The 20936-nt window shown below is 42.7% G+C and overlaps 1 protein-coding gene across 1 annotated transcript in view; it reads left to right on the forward strand.

Moving 5' to 3' along the window:
* Positions 1 to 6944: 6944 nt before the first annotated feature.
* LOC309567715 (cornifelin homolog A-like) overlaps positions 6945 to 20936 on the forward strand; it is a 51045-nt gene continuing 37053 nt past the window's right edge. Inside the window, exon 1 of the mRNA XM_082273158.1 lies at positions 6945 to 7006. Coding sequence (XP_082129284.1) covers positions 6992 to 7006 — 15 coding nt within the window. The 5' untranslated portion in view covers positions 6945 to 6991. The remainder of the gene's footprint in view (positions 7007 to 20936) is intronic.

The following is a 20936-nucleotide window of genomic DNA, read 5'->3' on the forward strand; positions in this document are numbered from 1 at the left end:
AAAAAGCTACTGAAAGCACGTTTTTACAGCTGTTTTTTTCTGCGTCAGAACTAGCTTTGACGCACGTTTTTTCTAACGCCCCGTGTGCATGGGGTCTTAGTGTAGTGACCCTTATAGGATGCTAAACAGAGAGTGGTGGTATATGCAGGCACAATCTCACCGCTCTCAGGGAAGCTCATGTTGTAAGCCAACTTTAGCAGCTTTCAAGGTCTGTTTAACCGCATTTTTTTTTTTTTTGCAAATGCCAGAAGGCAAGAAAGCTGAGGGAGTAGGGACCTGGAGGGTGGCTCAGATTGACACTGGTTTATACTGGAAAAGAACCATAGATGCTGGCTCAGACTGACACTGGCTTATACTGGAACGATAGGCAGGGCCGGTGCTAGACTATTTTGCGCCCTAGGCAAGACCAGCTACTTGCGCCCCCTCCTGAAAAAGCCACATCACCTGAGAAGGGGGAGATGACAGAACAGGTGCCTAGTGGTAGACTATAGGGGCTACTAGAAGAATGCCTCTTATATAAGCTATTATAGATTTTTATTAATAGCTAAAGCTAAATCTAGCTGTGGGTGGGGCTACTTCTGCACTGGCTGACATCACATACAAAGGCACGGATTGCACATGACCAATGGCTATGGCTGAACTATCATGAGCACTTTTGTACTCTGATTACTTCACATGTTTAATACATATACACATAAAGATATAATCTACCACTTTCATTTCTTTTATTTAATATGACTCTTTTACATTAACCTCTAAATAAGTCACATACATCCATTGATCACAGTCACCTTCATTCCAGAAAGATAGAATTTAAAAAAACAATGAATAAGGGGATTTGAAAGGTGCCACAAATTATTTCTGTGTTGTGGCTCCATTAACCGCTTGCCGACTATTTACTGCGGCGGTCAGCCCCTCACAGGCAAAGCGACGTAGTACTACGTCGCTAGCCTGTGAGGGTCTAGGGAGCGAGCGCGCGCCGCCGGAGGCGCGGTCACGGACCCCCCCCCCCCCCGCGCGTGTGACCGGCTGACCCGATGTCCGCTGGTCACTCGCGATTGTCGGGTGGAGAGGGAGAAAGGCAGGCGGCTAATGTAAAAGCCGCCTGTCATTCTCCCCTGTGTAAGAATAGTGATCATACGGTGCTACTATGTAGGACCGTTGATCACTGTTCCTACACCTCAAGCCACAGCCAATCACAGTTAGAATCAAGCCCCTAGGGACACACACAGCCCCTCCCTCTCAAAAAAAAGTTAACCCCTTCACTGCCAGTGTCATTTTACAGTAACATTGCATATTTATAGCACTGATTACTGTAGTATTGTCACTGGTAACCCCAAAAGTGTCAGTCAAGGGTCCGATCTGTCCACCGCAATGTCGCAGTACTGCAAAACAAAAAAACAGATCGCCGCCATTACGCGTTAAAAAAAAAAAACAACAAAAATGACAAAAATCTTTCCCTTTGTTAGTAAACGCGATAACTTTTGCGCAAACCAATCAAAATACGCTTTTTGCGATTTTTTTTACCAAACATATGTAACATAAAACAAATTGGCTGAAAATGTTAAAAAATTTTGATTTTTAAATTTTTTTGGGGGGGAATTTCATATAAAAAAATGTGAAAAATATTGTTATTTTTGCAAAATTGACGCACTTTTTTTGTTTATAGTGCATGAACAAAAAATCAAATACACAGGTGATCAAATACCACCAAAATAAAGCTCTGTGGGAAAAAAAGGACGTCAAATTTGTTTAGGTACAGCGTCGCACGACCGCACAATTGTCCGTTAAAGTCACGCAGTGCCGAATCGAAAAATAGGCCCTGGTCAGGAAGGGGGTAAAATCTTCTGGGGCTTAAGTGGTTAAAATCACCCTTGTTCAATATTTTTAAAAAATTACTTTTTTACAGTTTTCTCCATATTTCATGAAGACCAAACTTTGACAGGGATCGGGACAAACTATACTAAGTGACAGGGGATGGGATAAACTATAACCTTGCCAAGAGTGTTTAATGCGGAACTAAACAGGCAGCAATGCTTATTACAGGCCATATACTGTACCTACCTTCTCAGTTCTACGCTGTGTGGGACAGCCAGGGACTGCGGGCTCCTCTGCTCTGTTGTGGGTGGGACTGGAGGAGGGAATGACGTGACGTCACGCTGAGGCGTGCCACCCCCGTGCTCAGCACCTCTTTTGCTGGAAGCACCTGTCCTGGCACACTGTTGGCAGCCAGGCTGCAGCCTCATCGTATTCCCGATCTGGATTGGCAGGGTCTGACTGCAGCAAACATCATCAACCAATCCAATTTGCACACAGACAGCGCTGCAGAAATGACCATGTCCCGGGCATCCCAACCTGTAAAAAACTCATTTTAGGGAGGTGGCACTCCGCGCCGCCACGCCACGCCCCCACCCCCCCCCACCCCGCACTGATTTAACACAACTAGAGGATGATGAAATGGAATCCGTATACAGAAGTTTACTTCTTCTGAGAGATATTAAAGCAGGGGTGGGGAACCTTTTTTCTGCCAAGGGCCATTTGGGTATTTATAAAATCCTTCGGGGGCAGTACAAAATTATCAACTTAAAAATGTGCCTGTTATATTTGGTCAAATATTTAATTAACTCACCCCTAATGTGATGGCTGCAACTGCTTCTCTTTGGTGAGGTGTGTGATGTTAGCTGGTATTGAGGATGTTGCTACTCGCAACTGGTTTTCCAGGTTTGCGTTGGTCAGTCTGGAGCGCAGTGTGGTGGTAAGTTTTGAAAAAAACTGCTGGCGGGTAATGCTGGTGGGTATAGCTGGCTGGTACTGCTGGTGGGTACACCTGGCTGGTACTGCTGGTGGGTACTGCTGGCACTGCTGGCTTGTACTGTGCTGTGGGTACTGCTGGCTGGTACTGCTGTGGGTACTGCTGGCTCTGGCTGGTACTGATGGCTCTGGCTGGTACTGCTGTGTGTGCTGCTGGCGGGAAATGCTGGCTAGCAGCGGCGCAGCACTGGAGGAAGAGGCGATGTTTCCTGTATTGGTCACAGGCGGAGTGCATTTGATATCATGTCAGCCTGTGACTCACTCAGACTGTCAGAACGGAGCTGGAACTATACAGGAAGCATTGACTTTGTTCTGACAGATCAGCTGAGAGACACAGACTCAGCTGCACGGGGGGCCGGACCAAATGACTTAGAGGGCCGCATACGGCCCCCGGGCCATAGGTTCCCCACCCCTGTATTAAAGGAACACTCAAACCACCGTGACCACTTCAGTTATGTGTTAGGGGCTAGTTGCACCCCTAGCACATATGACTTAGGCAGCCAGAAAATGTCATGTCCTTATTCATACATGTATGAACAAGGACATGACATATTATGACAAAACACAACTAGTTATTAAAAAACATATTGGAAAAATTTACACACGCTAATGCACAACCTTTTCAACTTATTTTGCAGACTGCTGGTGGTTACTGCTGGTGGGTAATGCTGGCAGTTACTGCTGGTGGGTCCTGCTAGTGGGGTTACTGCTGGCCGGTAATGCTGGCGGTTACTGCTGGTGGGTAATGCAAACCACATACCATTTGCTTACCAAAAAATGTGATTCGTTAAATGTATGCACTTTTCATCTGCTGAATATTTACAAACACTTTACTCAAAAAGTAATGCTGCAGGTATAGTAGCTTGCTCCAATACCAACCACAGGGAACCCTGTAAATGTAAAAAACTAAGCACATTATAGTGCAATACCTGGGCAAGTAAACAATTTGTTGCTTTATCCTAGTAGTTTGCTGTAAGTACATCACTTTAATAAAGCAGCGCAGTATGTCCTGGTAATGCACTATAGTAGTATGCTTTATACGGGGTTGCCTGTGGTTGGTACCTGACCAGGTGGAGTGGTGAAAGGCTTCTCTTGGGAGAAAACTACTGTTCATGCATTGTCACTTTTTAGTGAAGTGGCTGTAAATATCTGGCAGATGACAAGTGCATGTCACTTCATAAGTTTAAGGAGTCACATTTTTTGGTAAGCAGATGGTGTGTGCTTTATCTTGGTGATGGTACACTGAAGTTGGTGCAAACAGCTTGCAATGGATTTGTTTTACGATTTTTGTGGAATTTAAGTTTATCAGAGCACAGTTGGAATGTGTGTGTGTATATATATTTTGTTCTCGATATCTTTCACATTACACTTTAGGCACTTTCACAAGAAAGGTCCAATTCATCCTCATCTGCCAAAAAAGAGGGTAATGGATCCCCCTTCCATTTGTTTTTGTCAGCTCGGATTAGAGGTAGGTGGGTGTAAATGGACACAAGTCTATTTACATCTGCCGCTCCATAGAGGGGAGAATAGAGGATCCAATCAGGTCTGCCTGATTGGATCCTCCATTCTCCACTATGGAGCAGTGTATGTAAATGGACTTGTGTCCATTTACACCCACCTACCTCCAATCCGATCTGACAAAAACAAATGGAAGGTGAAGTGCCTGATGTTCGGACATGAAAGACTGCCTTTCATAAGAGAGGAGGACCCTTTTTGCTGGTAAAAGCAAGTGCTGAGGCGGCAGCTCAGGGCGGCGCCCAGCTCTGTGCTGTCTGTCACGGGTCGGCTGTGCTGAGCAGATGTAAGCAGGATGTCACGATCCTGGGTTAGGCTCGAAGACCAGTAGCTATAGCGGTCGCAGGTCACACAGGAACCAACAGGATAGGAACACAGGCAGGTCACCCAGGCAGATGACGCAGGCTCACCTGAGGTGCGGGGTCTAAGTACTAACCGGTCATCACCAGCACTCCTGAAGGTGGAGATGGATTTTGCTGCGTGTTAGCACCAGGTTGCCGTCCTCAAGATGGCCCCACCAGGAGGTGAGCAAGTCAGAGTCCAGAAGCAGATAGGGATTAAGCTGAAACGTAGTCAAGGAGTAGCCAAAGGTCGGTAACCAATAGTTACAGGTTGGGATCAAGCAGAAGAGTAGTCGAGGAACAAGCCAAGTGTCGATAACGGATGGTAGCAAAGATACGGACGGCAGCAGGAGAGACAAGCGAGATATCGGCTGTTGAAGGCACAATATTCTGGCAACCAGGAAGTGCAAAGACATGGCTTATATCAGGAAGTTCATGGGAGGAGCAAAGGGTTCAAGGCAATAAAGATTCACAGCAGGATCATTCAAGGATTTGTCCAGGGAGCTGTCCAGCATTCCAGGTAGCTCTCCAGCATTCCAGGTAGCTCAGCGAGTAGAGTCATTGCTAGACACCATGGAGGTCCCAGGTTCAAGTCCGGGTCCTGACACAGGATGGCGCCAGCATAAGCACTTGAGGGTCCCCCGCCACCCGCCACCCTGTAGTTTGCCTTCTGAGCTGCCGAGCCGGCAAACTACACATGAATGATCCATCCAGGCCAGTCTGCACCCCCTGGCTAGGCAGCAGTGCGCCCCTAATGGGTCAGACCAAGCCAAACTGGCCGGGAATGAACCAGCCGAACAGCAACAAGAACCCCATCACCTCCCAGGGTCAGGACCTATGTCTCTTTTATAGCACACAGGACAGGAGGGTTGAACCAGGGGAGTACTGGGCCAGGGAGCAGGGGGGCAATTGCCCCCTGGACCTTTCTGATGTCCTGTAAAAAGGCTGCACTTCTGCCACAGACATGCATAAAGGATTCCCAGTGAAGAGAAGTAAAAAGTCTCTGCCACTGACATACTGAGTGCGGGATGAAGACAAGGACAGAGCGCAGCCTCCCTTCCCGGCATGGATGATGTAAACTGTGTCTGAGCAGAAGCGGGTTCCATGCCCCCACTTGAGACTTTTCTCCCCTGGCCAGCCCTGACCAAGCTGTCCCAGCTCCCCCAACTGCCCCCTGCTGGCCAGGTTGGGAACCCGGATTCAGCCGGTGAGTAGAGAGTACCTGGAAAGAAGCTTCAGCTTGGAATAGGGGGTTAGGAGGAGGACGGGAGGAGGGGGAGTGGGGCCAAGTCACTGCATCACGGGCCTCTGGTTTGTACTTGCCAGTTCTGCCCCTGGGTTGGACCCAGGAAAACGTGCCAAGAAAAACACGGAAACACAGGTAACTCCTAACTTCCCGGCTGTGGCAGCACTAACCACTACCTGCCTACAAATTCTTGGCCAGTTGTTGTTTGCCATAGATATGAGACATGAGATGCTTCCTTGATCTATATACTATACTTTTATGTATGGGCTGCTTTCAGTTGTAGAATAATTACATGTTGGGCTCTGGGCTGTTTTCAATTAGTTGGTATCTGCCAATTTGCTACGACCATGGAAAAGGGTCATTGAGCACAGACATTTCTGCTTTGCTTCTGACGTGTATTTTGCAAAGAAATTCAATGGAAAAGGAGCGCATTGTTTGAATTTTTGAATCTCATGTAGCATTAAATTCTTTGCATGTAACTCATGCAAAGGGACCAGATAATATTGAAATTTAGTTTCCAGGTACTGGCAAAGTGTTCATGTATTGTGTATCATCATTTGATCATCAAAAGAAGCCTTTACTAAGAGGATTATAAAGGCTGAAAACTCCTTCTAAAGAAAAAAAAAAAAGACCTGCAAAGTGGAAATTGACTTGTAAACAGGACTGGGCTGGAAGCTTTTAGCATTTTCATGCATCCCCCCTTCAGCGTGGGGCCCCCCCCCGGCAGCTACCCATCCTGCCCTATTATAATCCACCTGACTATATTACAGGTCTGAATTTGCAGCACCTTAGGTGATCATCTCAATGTCAGCAGCATATTCTTTTCGTCAAGAAGAGCAGAAGAACAAGTTTATCACAATTGTTACAAGTAGTAAAAAAAAATTACAAATCTGAAGATAACAAGGAGGGGGCAGAGGAATGTGGAGGGCGGGGGAGTAGATGTAAAGAAAATAAGCAGACCCAGACTTTATAGAAGGCTGAGGGAGGTACTAAATTGGGGGAGGGAGGTTATGTGATTCAAATGAATGGACTAGCTAGTTAGCTGGTTCTCATTTTCTACAATACCTTCATCTGAAACATGTCTGCACAACAAGTAAGTGTCAGCTCTTAACTCATTTATTGCACTTGCAGAGAAGAATTATAGTCACTTGTTTCAAAAAATGCAAAAAAAAAATGTGTAAAAGTGTATTTCCAGGCATTTAAAGATTGCAGTTGGTTATCAGTAATAGAGTTGGAATTTAAACCTTCATGATTTTGCACAATAATTTACATTTTTTTCTGCTCTGGGCTTGCTTAATATTTGCTGAACAACAGCTTTTAAAGAACGGAAAAGTTTTGTTTGCTAGCTTTGGGTGGTCACCGGTGATGCAAAGGTCCAGCACGATGCTTGGGTATAGGTTGAGACTAGGGGATGATGCTAAGCAGAGAAGTCGGTTATACTTGTTATCGCACATGGAGAATCTCCAACTTCTCCTAATGAAGTGTAGGTGGTAATCACTCCTCTGACTAAGTCACGAAAACTTTACCACTCCTCTGACTGTTGCTAGCTTTGTTTGCTAGCTTTGGGTGGTCACCGGTGATGCAAAGCTCCAGCACGATGCTTGGGTATAGGTTCAGACTAGGGGATGATGCTAAGCAGAGAAGTCGGTTATACTTGTTTTCGCACATGGAGAAGCTCCAACTTCTTCTAATGAAGTGTAGGTGGTAATCACTCCTCTGACTAAGTCACGAAAACTTTACCATTTCTCTGACTGTTGCTAGCTTTGTTTGCTAGCTTTGGGTGGTCACCGGTGATGCAAAGCTCCAGCACGATGCTTGGGTATAGGTTCAGACTAGGGGATGATGCTAAGCAGAGAAGTCGGTTATACTTGTTATCGCACATGGAGAAGCTCCAACTTCTTCTAATGAAGTGTAGGTGGTAATCACTCCTCTGACTAAGTCACGAAAACTGTACCACTCCTCTGACTAAGTCACGAAAACTGTACCCAACCTTATTAAGCCTATCTAAGTTGAGTTGTCCTCCGTGGCACATTTGTTTCTAAAAATTGGCAAAAATTTAATAAACAGATCAGTTAATTGAATCAAGTCATCAGGAAAAGACTACTGCAGGTATGTAGCCAAAGCAGCAACCTGTAATTTTTTCGTAGATCAACCAATTTTCAGATCTTGCCAGGCTATACAATTGGCAAAATTTAAAAACAATTTTTAGATTTATTTTACATTTTTCCCTGGTTCGTCTAAATTTGGTCTAAACAAATGTGCCACCGAGGACAACTCAACTTAGATAGGCTTAATAAGGTTGGGTACAGCTATTGAAAGATCTCCAATGTCCATTGGAACTTAAAATTTATGTAAGGACTGAAATCTGTCTAAAAAATTGGCAAAAATAAAATAAACAGATCAGTTAATTTAATCAAGTCATCAGGAAAAGACTACTGCAGGTATGTAGCCAAATTGAGACGAACCAGGGAAAAATGTGAAATAAATCTAAAAATTGTTTTTAAATGTTGCCAATTGTATAGCCTGGCAAGATCTGAAAATTGGTTGTTCTACGAATAATTACAGGTTGCTGCTTTGGCTACATACCTGCAGTAGTCTTTTCCTGATGACTTGATTAAATTAACTGTTCTGTTTATTTTATTTTTGCCAATTGTTTAGACAGATTTCAGTCCTCACATAAATTTTAAGTTCCAATGGACATTGGAGATCTTTCAATAGCTGTACCCAACCTTATTAAGCCTATCTAAGTTGAGTTGTCCTCCGTGGCACAATTGTTTAGACCAAATTTAGACGAACCAGGTAAAAATGTGAAATAAATCTAAAAATTGTTTTTAAATTTTGCCAATTGTATAGCATGACAAGATCTGAAAATTGGTTGATCTACGAAGAATTACAGGTTGCTGCTTTGGCTACATACCTGCAGTAGTCTTTTCCTGATGACTTGATTAAATTAACTGATCTGTTTATTTTATTTTTGCCAATTTTTTAGACCGATTTTAGTCCTTACATAAATTTTAAGTTCCAATGGACATTGGAGATCTTTCATTAGCTGTACCCAACCTTATTAAGCCTATCTAAGTTGAGTTGTCCTCCGTGGCACAATTGTTTAGACCAAATTTAGACGAACCAGGTAAAAATGTGAAATAAATTTAAAAATTGTTTTTAAATTTTGCCAATTGTATAGCATGACAAGATCTGAAAATTGGTTGATCTACGAAAAATTACAGGTTGCTGCTTTGGCTACATACCTGCAGTAGTCTTTTCCTGATGACTTGATTCAATTAACTGATCTGTTTATTTTATTTTTGCCAATTTTTTAGACCGATTTTAATCCTTACATAAATTTTAAGTTCCAATGGACATTGGAGATCTTTCAATAGCTACTGTTGTGTTATTCTAAATATTTAGCTGATGGTTGTTTTTCGTCCAACTTGCACTGACAAGCATTGCACCTGGAATCTCAGTGTACACATGCTTTCAAAATAAAAGTGTGAATCTGTGGTAGCACAAAGAGTTTTACACTCACTAACTTTTTCTAAAGGCCCGTACACACGATACGAAAATCGGAAGGGAAATTTCGTCCGACGAACGATCTGCCGATTTTCGGATTGTTAGTATGGTGCTTTCGACAGCCGATTACAGATTTTCAGACGACAAAAACTGGATGTGCAGGCTATAAAATTGTTATCATACGTCAACACAATGTCCGATTTTCGTTTAATTAGTACAGTTTTTGTCTGAAAAAAATCTTAAGAGCAAGACTAGGCATGCTCAGAAACGAAAGAACACATACAAAACAATCCAACACATGACATCACTTCTGGAGTAGAATTCTGTCCTACGGGAAATTTCGTATGAAAATAACCTTTTCACTTTCCACATGAGACTAGCATGCAACAAAAAACGGACGACAGATCGCTCGATAATCTGATTGTGTGTATGGGGCTTTACTCTTTCCTGTGTAACATCTACAGACACCATTTACTTTGTGATGCTTCTTCTCTGCAGTCACTTGCAATTGTGTTTTTTTTATGGTGGGCTCTTTACTCTTGAGAATTTTTTTCTTCTTTAGATTTTTAGAGGTTATTCTAAATGCTTGAATTGTATTCTATTCTTACATACATAATTATAGACATCACATCTATATGAGCTTGTTGGATATCTCATTCCTAAACCATGGGCATCATTATTGAGTTGCTCCCCCTGTATCTGACTATAACATCCTCCACTTTTCGGAGAAGGCTCTCCACCAGATGTTGTAGCGTGCCTGTTGGAATTTGTGCCTTTTCAGCCAAAAGAGCATTTGTTAGGTCAAGTACTGATGATGGATGAGAAGACTTGGCTCACAATCTTTGTTCCAAATCATCTGAAATGAAATGTGTTCAGTAGGGTTGAGGTCTGAGCTCACCAGACTCATCAAACCATTTATGGATTTAGAAAATGGATCGATTGGAGGAGCATGGACTTTGAAGGCACTAAGTATTTAAAATAACAAATGATAACAAATAATAGTAGCGCAAATGACAATCCCAAATTGTCAAACATCAGGCATAAAGGTAGAGAACACAAGTGAATCATATAAAACATATAAAAACACTAAAAATGTCCCATAGTCCTTCCAGCCACAGATGATACTTTCTGCTGCATAGTCCAATAGACATCCAATAAATTGTGAAATCTACAGGAATAACCTCTGTTTCCACCAACAAGTGCCGGGGATAGTATAAGGAATGTAGAAATCCAAAATTTGAGACCGCACTCGAGGTATATGTTGAAATCAAAAGATATCATTTATTCTTCATAAATGAAATGGACAGACAGTGCGCAGACAGACGTGCCAGGTTGACGCGTTTCACTATGCTATAGGTCGCTTACTCATAACCACACAGTGTGGTTATTTCAACATATACCTCAAGTGCGGTCTCAAATTTTGGATTTCTACAGTTCTTGGATTACGGATCTGACCTGCACCAGGTCTTGGAACACACACCTGAGCGGCTTCTCCCCTCCCATTGTATAAGGAATGGCAACTCACCAGACCACCATGCTCATCTATTCTCATAAATGAGCAGGAATCGCATTCATATAACTGGACCAGCAGGAGTCATGTAAAGTATATGGACCAATTGAAAGGAATCGCCTCCTAGTACATCAGAACTTTCCCCGGAACTCCAGTACATGTAAGGATAGAAAGCAAGCTACTCACTAGGGGGGGAACCTCTGGGTGAGTCTAGGATGGAAAAGGACTTGGGGGTACTGGTAGACAACAAGCTTGGCAGTGGCATGCAATGCCAAGCCGCCGCAAGCAAAGCCAACAGAATACTGGGATGTATAAAAAAGGGGATTCACTCCAGAAATAAAGAGATTATTCTCCCACTCTACAAGACTCTGGTCCGGCCACATCTGGAGTATGCTGTCCAGTTCTGGGCACCGGTCCTCAGGAAGGATGTGCTGGAACTGGCGAGAGTCCAGAGAAGGGCAACAAAAATAATTAGGGGAATGGAGGACATCAGCTATGAGGAAAGACTACAAGCACTGAACCTTTTCTCTCTGGAGAAAAGACGATTGAGGGGGGATATGATATCAATGTACAAATACTGTACTGGTGACCCGAGCATAAGGAACAAACTATTCAGAGAAAGGAGATACAATAAGACACGTGGCCACTCACTAAAACTAGAGGAAAGGCGGTTTAACCTTAAAGTGCGTAAGGGGTTCTTCACTGTAAGAACGGTAAGGATGTGGAATTCTCTTCCACAAGCAGTCGTATCAGCAGGGAGCATTGATAGTTTCAAAAAACTATTAGATGGTCACCTTAAAGACCACAACATACAGGGGTATACAATGTACAACATACAGGGGTATACAATGTACGGTTAAAAGCAAACACACACACACGCATCATAGGTTGAACTGGATGGACTGATGTCTTTTTTCAACCTCACTAACTATGTAACTATGTAATAAAGCCTTCACTAGTGCAATATGTCAGCGACAACTTTATTTCTTCATATAACACAATAACAATTGCACTCACTTTTGGTAGAATACAGATAGGCACAACATCAGCAAAGGTGGGGTAGACAGCCGTTACCGCTGTGATCTAGCTCCACGCCAGGACAGAAAGCTCCGGGAGTCTCCGACACCATAAATCGTGTAGCCGGGTACGTCGTCTGGCCACACAACTTTATTAATTACAACTAAAATGACATCATAATACGAACATTGTGCCTCAACAGAGGCAATTGTAGTCAAGGTAACCAATACAGCTGTTTGGCAATAGGCAGTGTACAATAAACAGGCAAAAGTAATGATGATTACAGTAGTTAATAGATACATCACATCACGAGGATCTCAAGAGGAGTGACAGATGGGTGAGGCTGCCGTCCATCGAGATCGATCGGTGTTGTATTGGATAGACATAGAATTCATGGAGCCAGTTTGCTCGACACGTTTCGCTAAAATAGCTTCATCTGGAGCTAGTAGTGAAATGCTCTGTATGATTAGAGAAGCATGTATTAACTGACAGTAAAATATAAACATATACATATAGTTTTATAGCATTCAGGGGCAACTTGTGCTTTCCCATGCACCACGACTTCGGAGCGACTTGCAGAGACTTCACATAATGGAAGTCTATGCAAGTCGCTCCAAGGTCGCCCCGAAGTAGTACAGGACCCTTTTTCTAAGTCGGAGCGACTTGTGTCGCTCCTATTAGAACGGGTCCTGTAGCGGTCAATGGACCGCGAGGGAGCGCGACTTATCAGGCTGACAAGTTGAGCTAGTGTGAATCGAGACATATTCTAATGTAGCAGTACATCGAAATCGTATAATAAACTATACCAGGAGATATATCGTTTATTATATTTTGCAAAAAGATCGTTTTTTTTCTGTTTCTATTATTACTTGGAATAGTTGATACTTTGAGGTCAAGTTCTGTTATTGCTGGAATGTTTTTATTACATTCTACAGACATATAGTAGTAAATAATCATTATTCAAGCTGTGGAGCATGAGGTCTGGAAACCATCCAGGAAGCTGACATTTATATAGGATGTTTCTTTTTTTTTTTTTTTTTTTTTTTAATAAGGTCACCTTTTACACTTGTATGAATGTTGCTGCCATTATGTAAGTTTATGTCACAAAACATAACATAGGAAGTTCGAAATTGTAGGGGATAAAAGGAAGGGGGTGGGGGTTACGGTTTACCAGTGTGTTGAACATCTGTATGTACAAATTGCAAGCTCAAAGCAGAATGAATTCTCAATGTTTTTTTTTTTTTTTTTTTTTTTTTTTATTATCCGTATTTATATAGTGTATGGTTTACCAGTGTGTTGCACAATGGTATGTACAAGTTTTAAAATCCTTTGCAAAGAAGATTGGACTCTCATTGCTTTTGTTTTGTTTTTTATTACCCATATGTTTATAGTGGATGGTTACCAGTGTGTTGCACAACTGTATGTGCAAATTGTAAGGTTTAATGGTCTCTAACTGCCTCAGGAAGTCCAGAGTCTACTCTACAAATTATACTATAAAAGAAAAACATCAATACCTGTTTTGCAGACTGCAAAGGACTATATCAATGTGCATAAGTTCTTTCAAACCGAATAATACGATTAGAGCTGTTTCCTCATTCAGACCTTTATTATCCAAAACAAAGATAAAATAAAAAATAAACCACGTTATAACAATATCCCTTTAACCACTTGCCGACCGCCGCAAGTACATATACTGCGGCGGTCAGCCCCTCACAGGCAAAGTGACCGGTACGTCACTAGCCTGTGAGGCTCTGGGGAGCGAGCGCGCGCCGCCGGAGGCACGCTCACGCGCGGACTCACGATCGTCCGTGACAGAGGGAGAAAGGCAGGCGGCTAGTGTAAACAAGCTGCCTGTCATTCTCCCCTGTGTAGGAATAGTGATCATACGGTTCTACTATGTAGGACCGTTGATCATTGTTCCTACACCCCAAGCCACAGCCAATCACAGTTAGAATCACGCCCCTAGGGACACACACAGCCCCTCCCTCTAAAAAAAAACAGTGTCATTTTACAGTAACAGTGCATATGTATAGCACTGATTACTGTAGTAATGTCACTGGTAACCCCAAAAGTGTAAAAAATGTCAGTCAAGGGTCCGATCTGTCCGCCCCAATGTCGCAGTCCTGCAAAAAAAACTGCAGTTAGCCACCATTAAGCGTTAAAAAAAAACAACAAAAATTACAAAAATCTTTCCCTTTGTTAGTAAACGCGATAACTTTAGCGCAAACCAATCAAAATACGCTTTTTGCAATTTTTTTTACCAAACATATGTATCATATAACAAATTGGCCTAAAATGTTAAAAAATTTGGATTTTTACTTTTTTTGGGGGGGGGGGGGGGGATTTCATATAAAGAATTTTTTAAAAAAAATTTATTTTTGCAAAATTGACGCTCTTTCTTTGTTTATAGCGCATGATCAAAAAATCGCACAGGTGATCAAATACCACCAAAAGAAAGCTCTGTTTGTGGGAAAAAAGAACGTCAAAATTTGTTTAGGTACAGTGTCGCACGACCGCGCAATTGTCCGTTAAAGTCACGCAGTGCCGAATCGCAAAATAGGCCCTGGTCAGGAAGGGGGTAAAATCTTCCGGGGCTTAAGTGGTTAAAGCGGAGTTCCGGCCGCAAAATCATCACAAAAGATTTTGTGCCATCCGCTTCCTTAGTGTCACCTGGAAAACAATTGGATATTCCCGATTTTATTATTTTTTTACTTACCTTGTTTAAGAAAAAAATATACTTACCTTCCCTCCACTTCCTCCCTCTGCGGCCGCAGCCCGCGCCGTCACTTCCTGTCCTGCAATGCGTCCTGGGAGCTCTTACTCATCACTCCCAGGAGGCAATGGGCAGCGACGTAGGCAGCCGGCCACTCCTCTCATCGCGTTATTTGCAAACAGGAAATAAGGCGATGATAGGCGTCTCTATGGAAACCCTTACTATGCCGATCGCATAGTACTGGGCATGCGCGAGATTTCGCGCTGCATTCATCTGCCCCATCCAGCAAGAACCAGGAAGCAGGGCATACATTTTCATACTGCGGCTTCGGGTGACCACAACAAATATGGCGGCACTCAGCAAACGATTTCTAAAGTAAGATTTTATGATTGCAAATCACTTATTAAACTGTGTAAAACCGGATTAGCGGATGTATGAAGGGCGGTGGATCACTATTTGGGAAGTATTTTCTTTTTAAAAATGATTCTGTGGCCCGAACTCCGCTTTAAGCTGTACATTTTGCAGGGAAGTTGAACTTTCAAAGGGGATTTTCCCCAGAGTTTAGTAAATGCAAGGAAAGTTCACTTTGCAAAGAATACCCAATCAAGTGCTAGAAAAACAATATACGAATATTTTTGCTTGCACGTGATTGAACGATGGAAGTCAAGAGAACTTCACCTCATTCACTAAGCTCTGGAGAAAATTCCCTTACAAAGTCAACAGCCTATTTGCCTTTAGTAAATATCCCTATGGTGTCCAAATTAGAGGGAACATTTTGATAAGCTCATATAAATTTTTTAGAATTCATCTTAAGTCCCTAGTTTCAGGCATCTAAATTCAGTATTATAATAGGCTATATAAATTAAGCAACCATTTGACATCAGTAGCAGTTCTCCAATGGTGTAAACCAACAAAGAAGCTTGTTACAATTCCAAAATAAACATCCGGTATGTGAATCCAGAAAAGTATAGTAGTTTCCTAGATCAGTCATTTTCCAACAAGTATCTGCCCAGATAGTATCCTCTTAGTGATCCTTACATATTGGAATTTAAGTCCCATTGTATGGGTTCACTGGTTGGCCAAAACCTGGAGAGCATCCTGTAACGGAACCCCAATACTCCGGCTGAGTATATCCACTGTAAGTCTCCCAAATTCCAAGTAATTATAACTATAGTAACTATAGCCCCCAGTTCCCCAAACATCAGCCTAGACTTGATGAAGGGTAAAATTAATCTCTTTAATCCAGACTCAATGGCCCACTTTTATACAATACAGAGACTCAGTAAACAGGCTCATGACACTCCCATAAACACACCCACAAAAAGTCCCCAAAATGCAATGTCCCTGTGACTCAGCAGATGAAATTGTATACAGAAACATAATTAACCTGAGCTAATTACCTAGCCATCTGGACAGAAACAATAAGTGAATGGTAATCAAGACCCAGACAATGTTATAATTACCATGCTAATTAACTCAGCACTGCAACAAGGCTACAACAAAGTACATTACACATTATCCTAAGTATAAACACAGAACACCTTATTTAACAGACAATAGAAGAAGACCCCAGTAGCAGACTGTCCATCTCCTACATTAAAGTACTTGAAATCCACATTTAAGCAATGCTTTAATTATTCAGGGGTCACAGACTTAATGGCAACGGTCTACAACAGTCTATGAGGCAGAGCTCTCATAAAATGTCCCATCATTCTGATACAGTGGAATTATTGTATCATAGATTTCTTGAGGGACATTGTGGATAAATATTACTGTCCCCTAAAACCATTTTCTCAGTGTCCAGAGATAAGCTCAGAGGTGGTCCGCAGTTCGTGGGTTGGTTTGGTGCCCAAACAAATAAATCCCACGAACCAAGTATTTTCATGAGCCTGTTCCAGGGGGGCCCATAGTCAGTGGGCAGGAGGCTAGCCTCCACCCTCCTCCAGGAGCCCATGGCGAAGGTCCAGGCAAAGGGGCGTTCGTCACACATACCACCCAATTTTATGAGAAGGGATACCTATTAGCAAAAGTATTGCATAGGACACACCCCCGCCACTCCCCCTTAAAGGACAATTATACTAAAAAATGATTAGTTAAACCCACAAGTTTTTTTTTTTTAACCACTACTATTCCTTTATATTTGATTTTGAAATTTATAAATGCAGCAATTTTGAAATTGGATGAAAGGTTTAGCACTGGGAAGCACTTTTTGAAAGATAAAAAAAAATCATCAGACCAAAATGAGGACAAATGAGGAGGAAAAAGTGAAAGAGGAACCTTGTTTCAAACCAGGGACGGTCCCTCAAACAGTTGGGAGCTATGCTGGGAGAACTATTACTATATTCAAGATTGATATAAATCAGAGGCATTTTGATCACATTTCAACAGGTGATTGCCCTCAAAGATTAACATGCAAATACTGCTGTGGTGGCTTCGAAGGTTTGGCCACAATTTCAGTGATTCCACATCATAAAGTGTTGCTTAGTGCACTGCCATACTGCATCCTCTACTATAATTGGAGTTTTCAATACATAGCAGGGTCCCTGTGGTGATCATTTATATAAATGTAGCATATACTGAATGTACTTTAATATGTAGTCATCCACAACGCAATATATGAACATGGCAGCCACCACCAAGCCAAAATGGTTGCCAAAATATGTTCATTTGTTCAAACATGGTGCCACATCTGTCCATCCAGTAGAAAAAATTAACCGTGAAGATTGGCCCATGCCCCAATATATGCAGAAAACAAAAATCTAGAGATAAAGTAGGGGTTTCAAGGCTAGTTGGGAGAAGGAAGACCAGAAAACCAACACCTTAAAATGAATTCATTCATTGATATATCTTAAAAAAAAAAAGGTTTGTGTGCAATGAGGGATGTGCAAAGAAACACATAGGACATCCCTCATATATTAACCAACATATTAAAAACAACAGCACAGAAATATATCCCTGTTAAGGGAACAATACATGCTTCAAGCTGATGTTGATGCAAGAAGTCTTTGATGATATTCGGTTTGTGGGTCCCAATGAGCCAACGCATTTCGCATCAGGCTTCGTCAGGGCCAGAGAGACCGCGCAATACCGATATTTCTTGCCGCATATGGAGGTTTAGATGACAGGTAGGGAGAATCACAGTCCCTATGATCAGGTGTACAGATATAGGTACTTTATCTACTAGGAGCTTTATCTACAGTGCTCTCTCAGATGGATAACATGGAGTCCCCGTCTTGTGGTGATAATCATTCAAGTCTGCCCCTCTGTAGGGATTTGTCCCCTCTTCCTGGTTCAACAGGCCAGGGGGAGCATAATAGCCGGGCTCTTTATGTTAAAGTTTGTTTTGGTGCCCTAGGACGCACTCGTCCAACTCATAAGTGGAGTCCACCTTACTAAGGAATAGAGAGCATGCCAAACGGTGGCGGAATATATGCTTCCAAATAAGCCACACAAATATATGGAGGCAGGCTATAGAATGCTTTGGGTTACACACCATTCAGAGTCATGATATCCATTCATGACCCTCTAGGTAGCCTTAGTCCCAGTGATTCTCCGTATGTGCCTGCCTGTCCATCCAGTAGTGTGCCATTTAATCCCAACCCTGCCATTGTACAAAAATGGCCTTATGTGAATCTTGAAATGAGAGTTTCCAATATAGATGCTTACGATAACAATCAGAGCCCCCCTCATCCAGGAGACAAAACATAAGGCTGCGCAATTCCTTCTACAGGCAAAGAAAACATGAAGGAACCTTGAATGGTGTCTTGGCACTTTTGTTGGTTCCACCTGGCTGCTCTGACAGAGGCACATGGCAAGTCATAGATCTGCCCTGTTTTCTTCATCTATGGAAAGAATCAAACAGCCATATGTTGCAGTTGGGTGGGGTCATTGAAACCGGTCAGCTGCCATTCAAGGGTCCGTACTCACATCCTGTTTCCCATGCCTGTAAAAGGAATCACACACACATATGACACATCCAGGTGGGGCTGCTGAAACCAGTAAGGTGCCATTCAAGGGTCCATCCTGTTTTGCTCGCCTATGGAAGTAATAAAACAGCCATATATGTGAGCCTTTCCCGCAAGAGAGGGACTTTTGATGGGGATCATGACCCTCCATATTGCATGGATTTTGTTTAAACTTATTAGGCACAGGACATAAGGAGGACCATGATTTTAATGGGATATTGTACATTGATACAATCCATTGTAGTCTTTTAACCACTTAAGCCCCGGAAGATTTTACCCCCTTCCTGACCAGGCCCTATTTTGCGATTCGGCACTGCGTGAATTTAACGGACAATTGCGACGCTGTACCCAAATGAAATTGACGTCCTTTTTTTCCCACAAACAGAGCTTTCTTTTGGTGGTATTTGATCACCTGTTTGATTTTTACTTTTTGCGCTATAAACAAAAAAAGAGCGACAATTTTGAAAAAATAACAATACTTTTCACATTTTTTATATGAAATTCCCCAAAAAAAATGTAAAAATCAAAATTTTTTAACATTTTAGGCCAATTTGTTTTCTGCTACATATGTTTGGTAAAAAAAATCACAATAAGCGTATTTTGATTGGTTTGCGCAAAAGTTATTGCGTTTACTAACTAAGGGAAAGATTTTTGTCATTTTTGGTGGGTTTTTTTTTAACGCGTAATGGCGGCGATCTGTGATTTTTTTTGCGGTACTGCGACATTGCGGCGGACAGTTCGGACCCTTGACTGACATTTTTGACACTTGGGGGTACCAGTGACATTACTGCAGTAATCAGAGCTATATATATGCACTGTTACTGTAAAAATGACACTGGCAGGGAAGGGGTTAATTTTATTGGAGAGGGAGGGGTTAATGTATGCCTGGTGCTTACTGAAGTGTGTGGGGGGAGGTGACTGAGTGACACAGGGACAGATCGCATGTTCAGCTATGCTGAATCCTGCAATCTGTCACTGTCTGTCACTTAGGTAAGTACTTGTGTAAACAGAGCGGGCGGATCTCCAGACTCGATTCCCCGACGATCGGGAAAAGCAGCGGTGATCACCGCCGCTCCTCCCCTGACCCGACTCCCGCTGTGAATGAATACAGCAGGAGCGAGCCTCCGGCGGCAAGCGAGCACCGCCTACAGGGGGAGGAGTCCAGCGACGTAGGTCTACGGCAGTCAGTCTGCCCCTACTGGGCCTATATTAAAGTAGGGGCCTGGAGCTGCAGCTCAAATAGCCCCTACATTAATCTGGCCCTGCCTAGTAATTGGAAAGTTCTGGCTACCACAGTGATTTCCAGCTTCCATAGGGATCCCACAGGAATGATATATACATATTAACATACATTATATTACCAAAAGTATTGGGACGTCTACCTTTACACACACATGAACTTTAATGGCATCCCAGTCTTAGTCCATAGAGTTCAATATTGAGTTGACCCAACCTTTGCAGCTATAACAGCTTCAACTCTTCTAGGAAGGCTGTCCACAAGGTTTAGGAGTGTGTCTATGGGAATGTTTGACCATTGTTCCAGAAGCACATATGTGAGGTCAGGCACTGATGTTTGACAAGATGGCCTGGCTCACGATCTCCGATCTAATTCATCCCAAAGGTGTTCTATTGGGGTGAGGTCAGGACTCTGTGCAGGCCAGTCAAGTTCCTCCACCCCAGACTCACTCATTCATGTCTTCATGGATCTTGCTTTGTGCACTGGTCGAAATCATTTGGTAGAGGAGGGATTATGGTGTGGGGTTGTTTTTCAGGGGTAGGGTTTGGCCTCTTAGTTCCAGTGAAGGGAACTCTTTAGGTGTCAGCATACCAAGACATTTTGGACAATTTCATGCTCCCAACTTTGTGGGAACAGTTTGGGGATGGCCCCTTCCTGTTCCAACATGACTGCGCACCAGTGCACATAGCAAGGTCCATAAAGACATGGATGAGAGAGTTTGGGGTGGAGGAACTTGACTGGCCTGCACAGAGTCCTGACCTCAACCCGAAAGAACACTTTTGGGGTGAATTTGTGCAGAGACTGCGAACCAGGCTTTCTCATTCAACATCAGTGCCTGACCTCACAAATGCGCTTCTGGAAATATGGTCAAACATTCCCATAGACATAATCGTAATCTTTTGGGACCGCCTTCCCAGAAGATGATTATAGAAATCTAAGTGAGCTTTGGGACTTTTCATTGTACTTCCTTGAGTTAATAACCACTGAGCCAACACGTTATATAAAATCCTTTGTACATAACTTTATTTAGAACATTTTAAACATTTAAAAATAAAGGGGTTTGTTCCATAA

The sequence above is a fragment of the Pelophylax lessonae genome (genome assembly GCF_965119305.1).
Source record: "Pelophylax lessonae genome assembly, chromosome: 12".
NCBI lineage: Eukaryota > Metazoa > Chordata > Amphibia > Anura > Ranidae > Pelophylax > Pelophylax lessonae.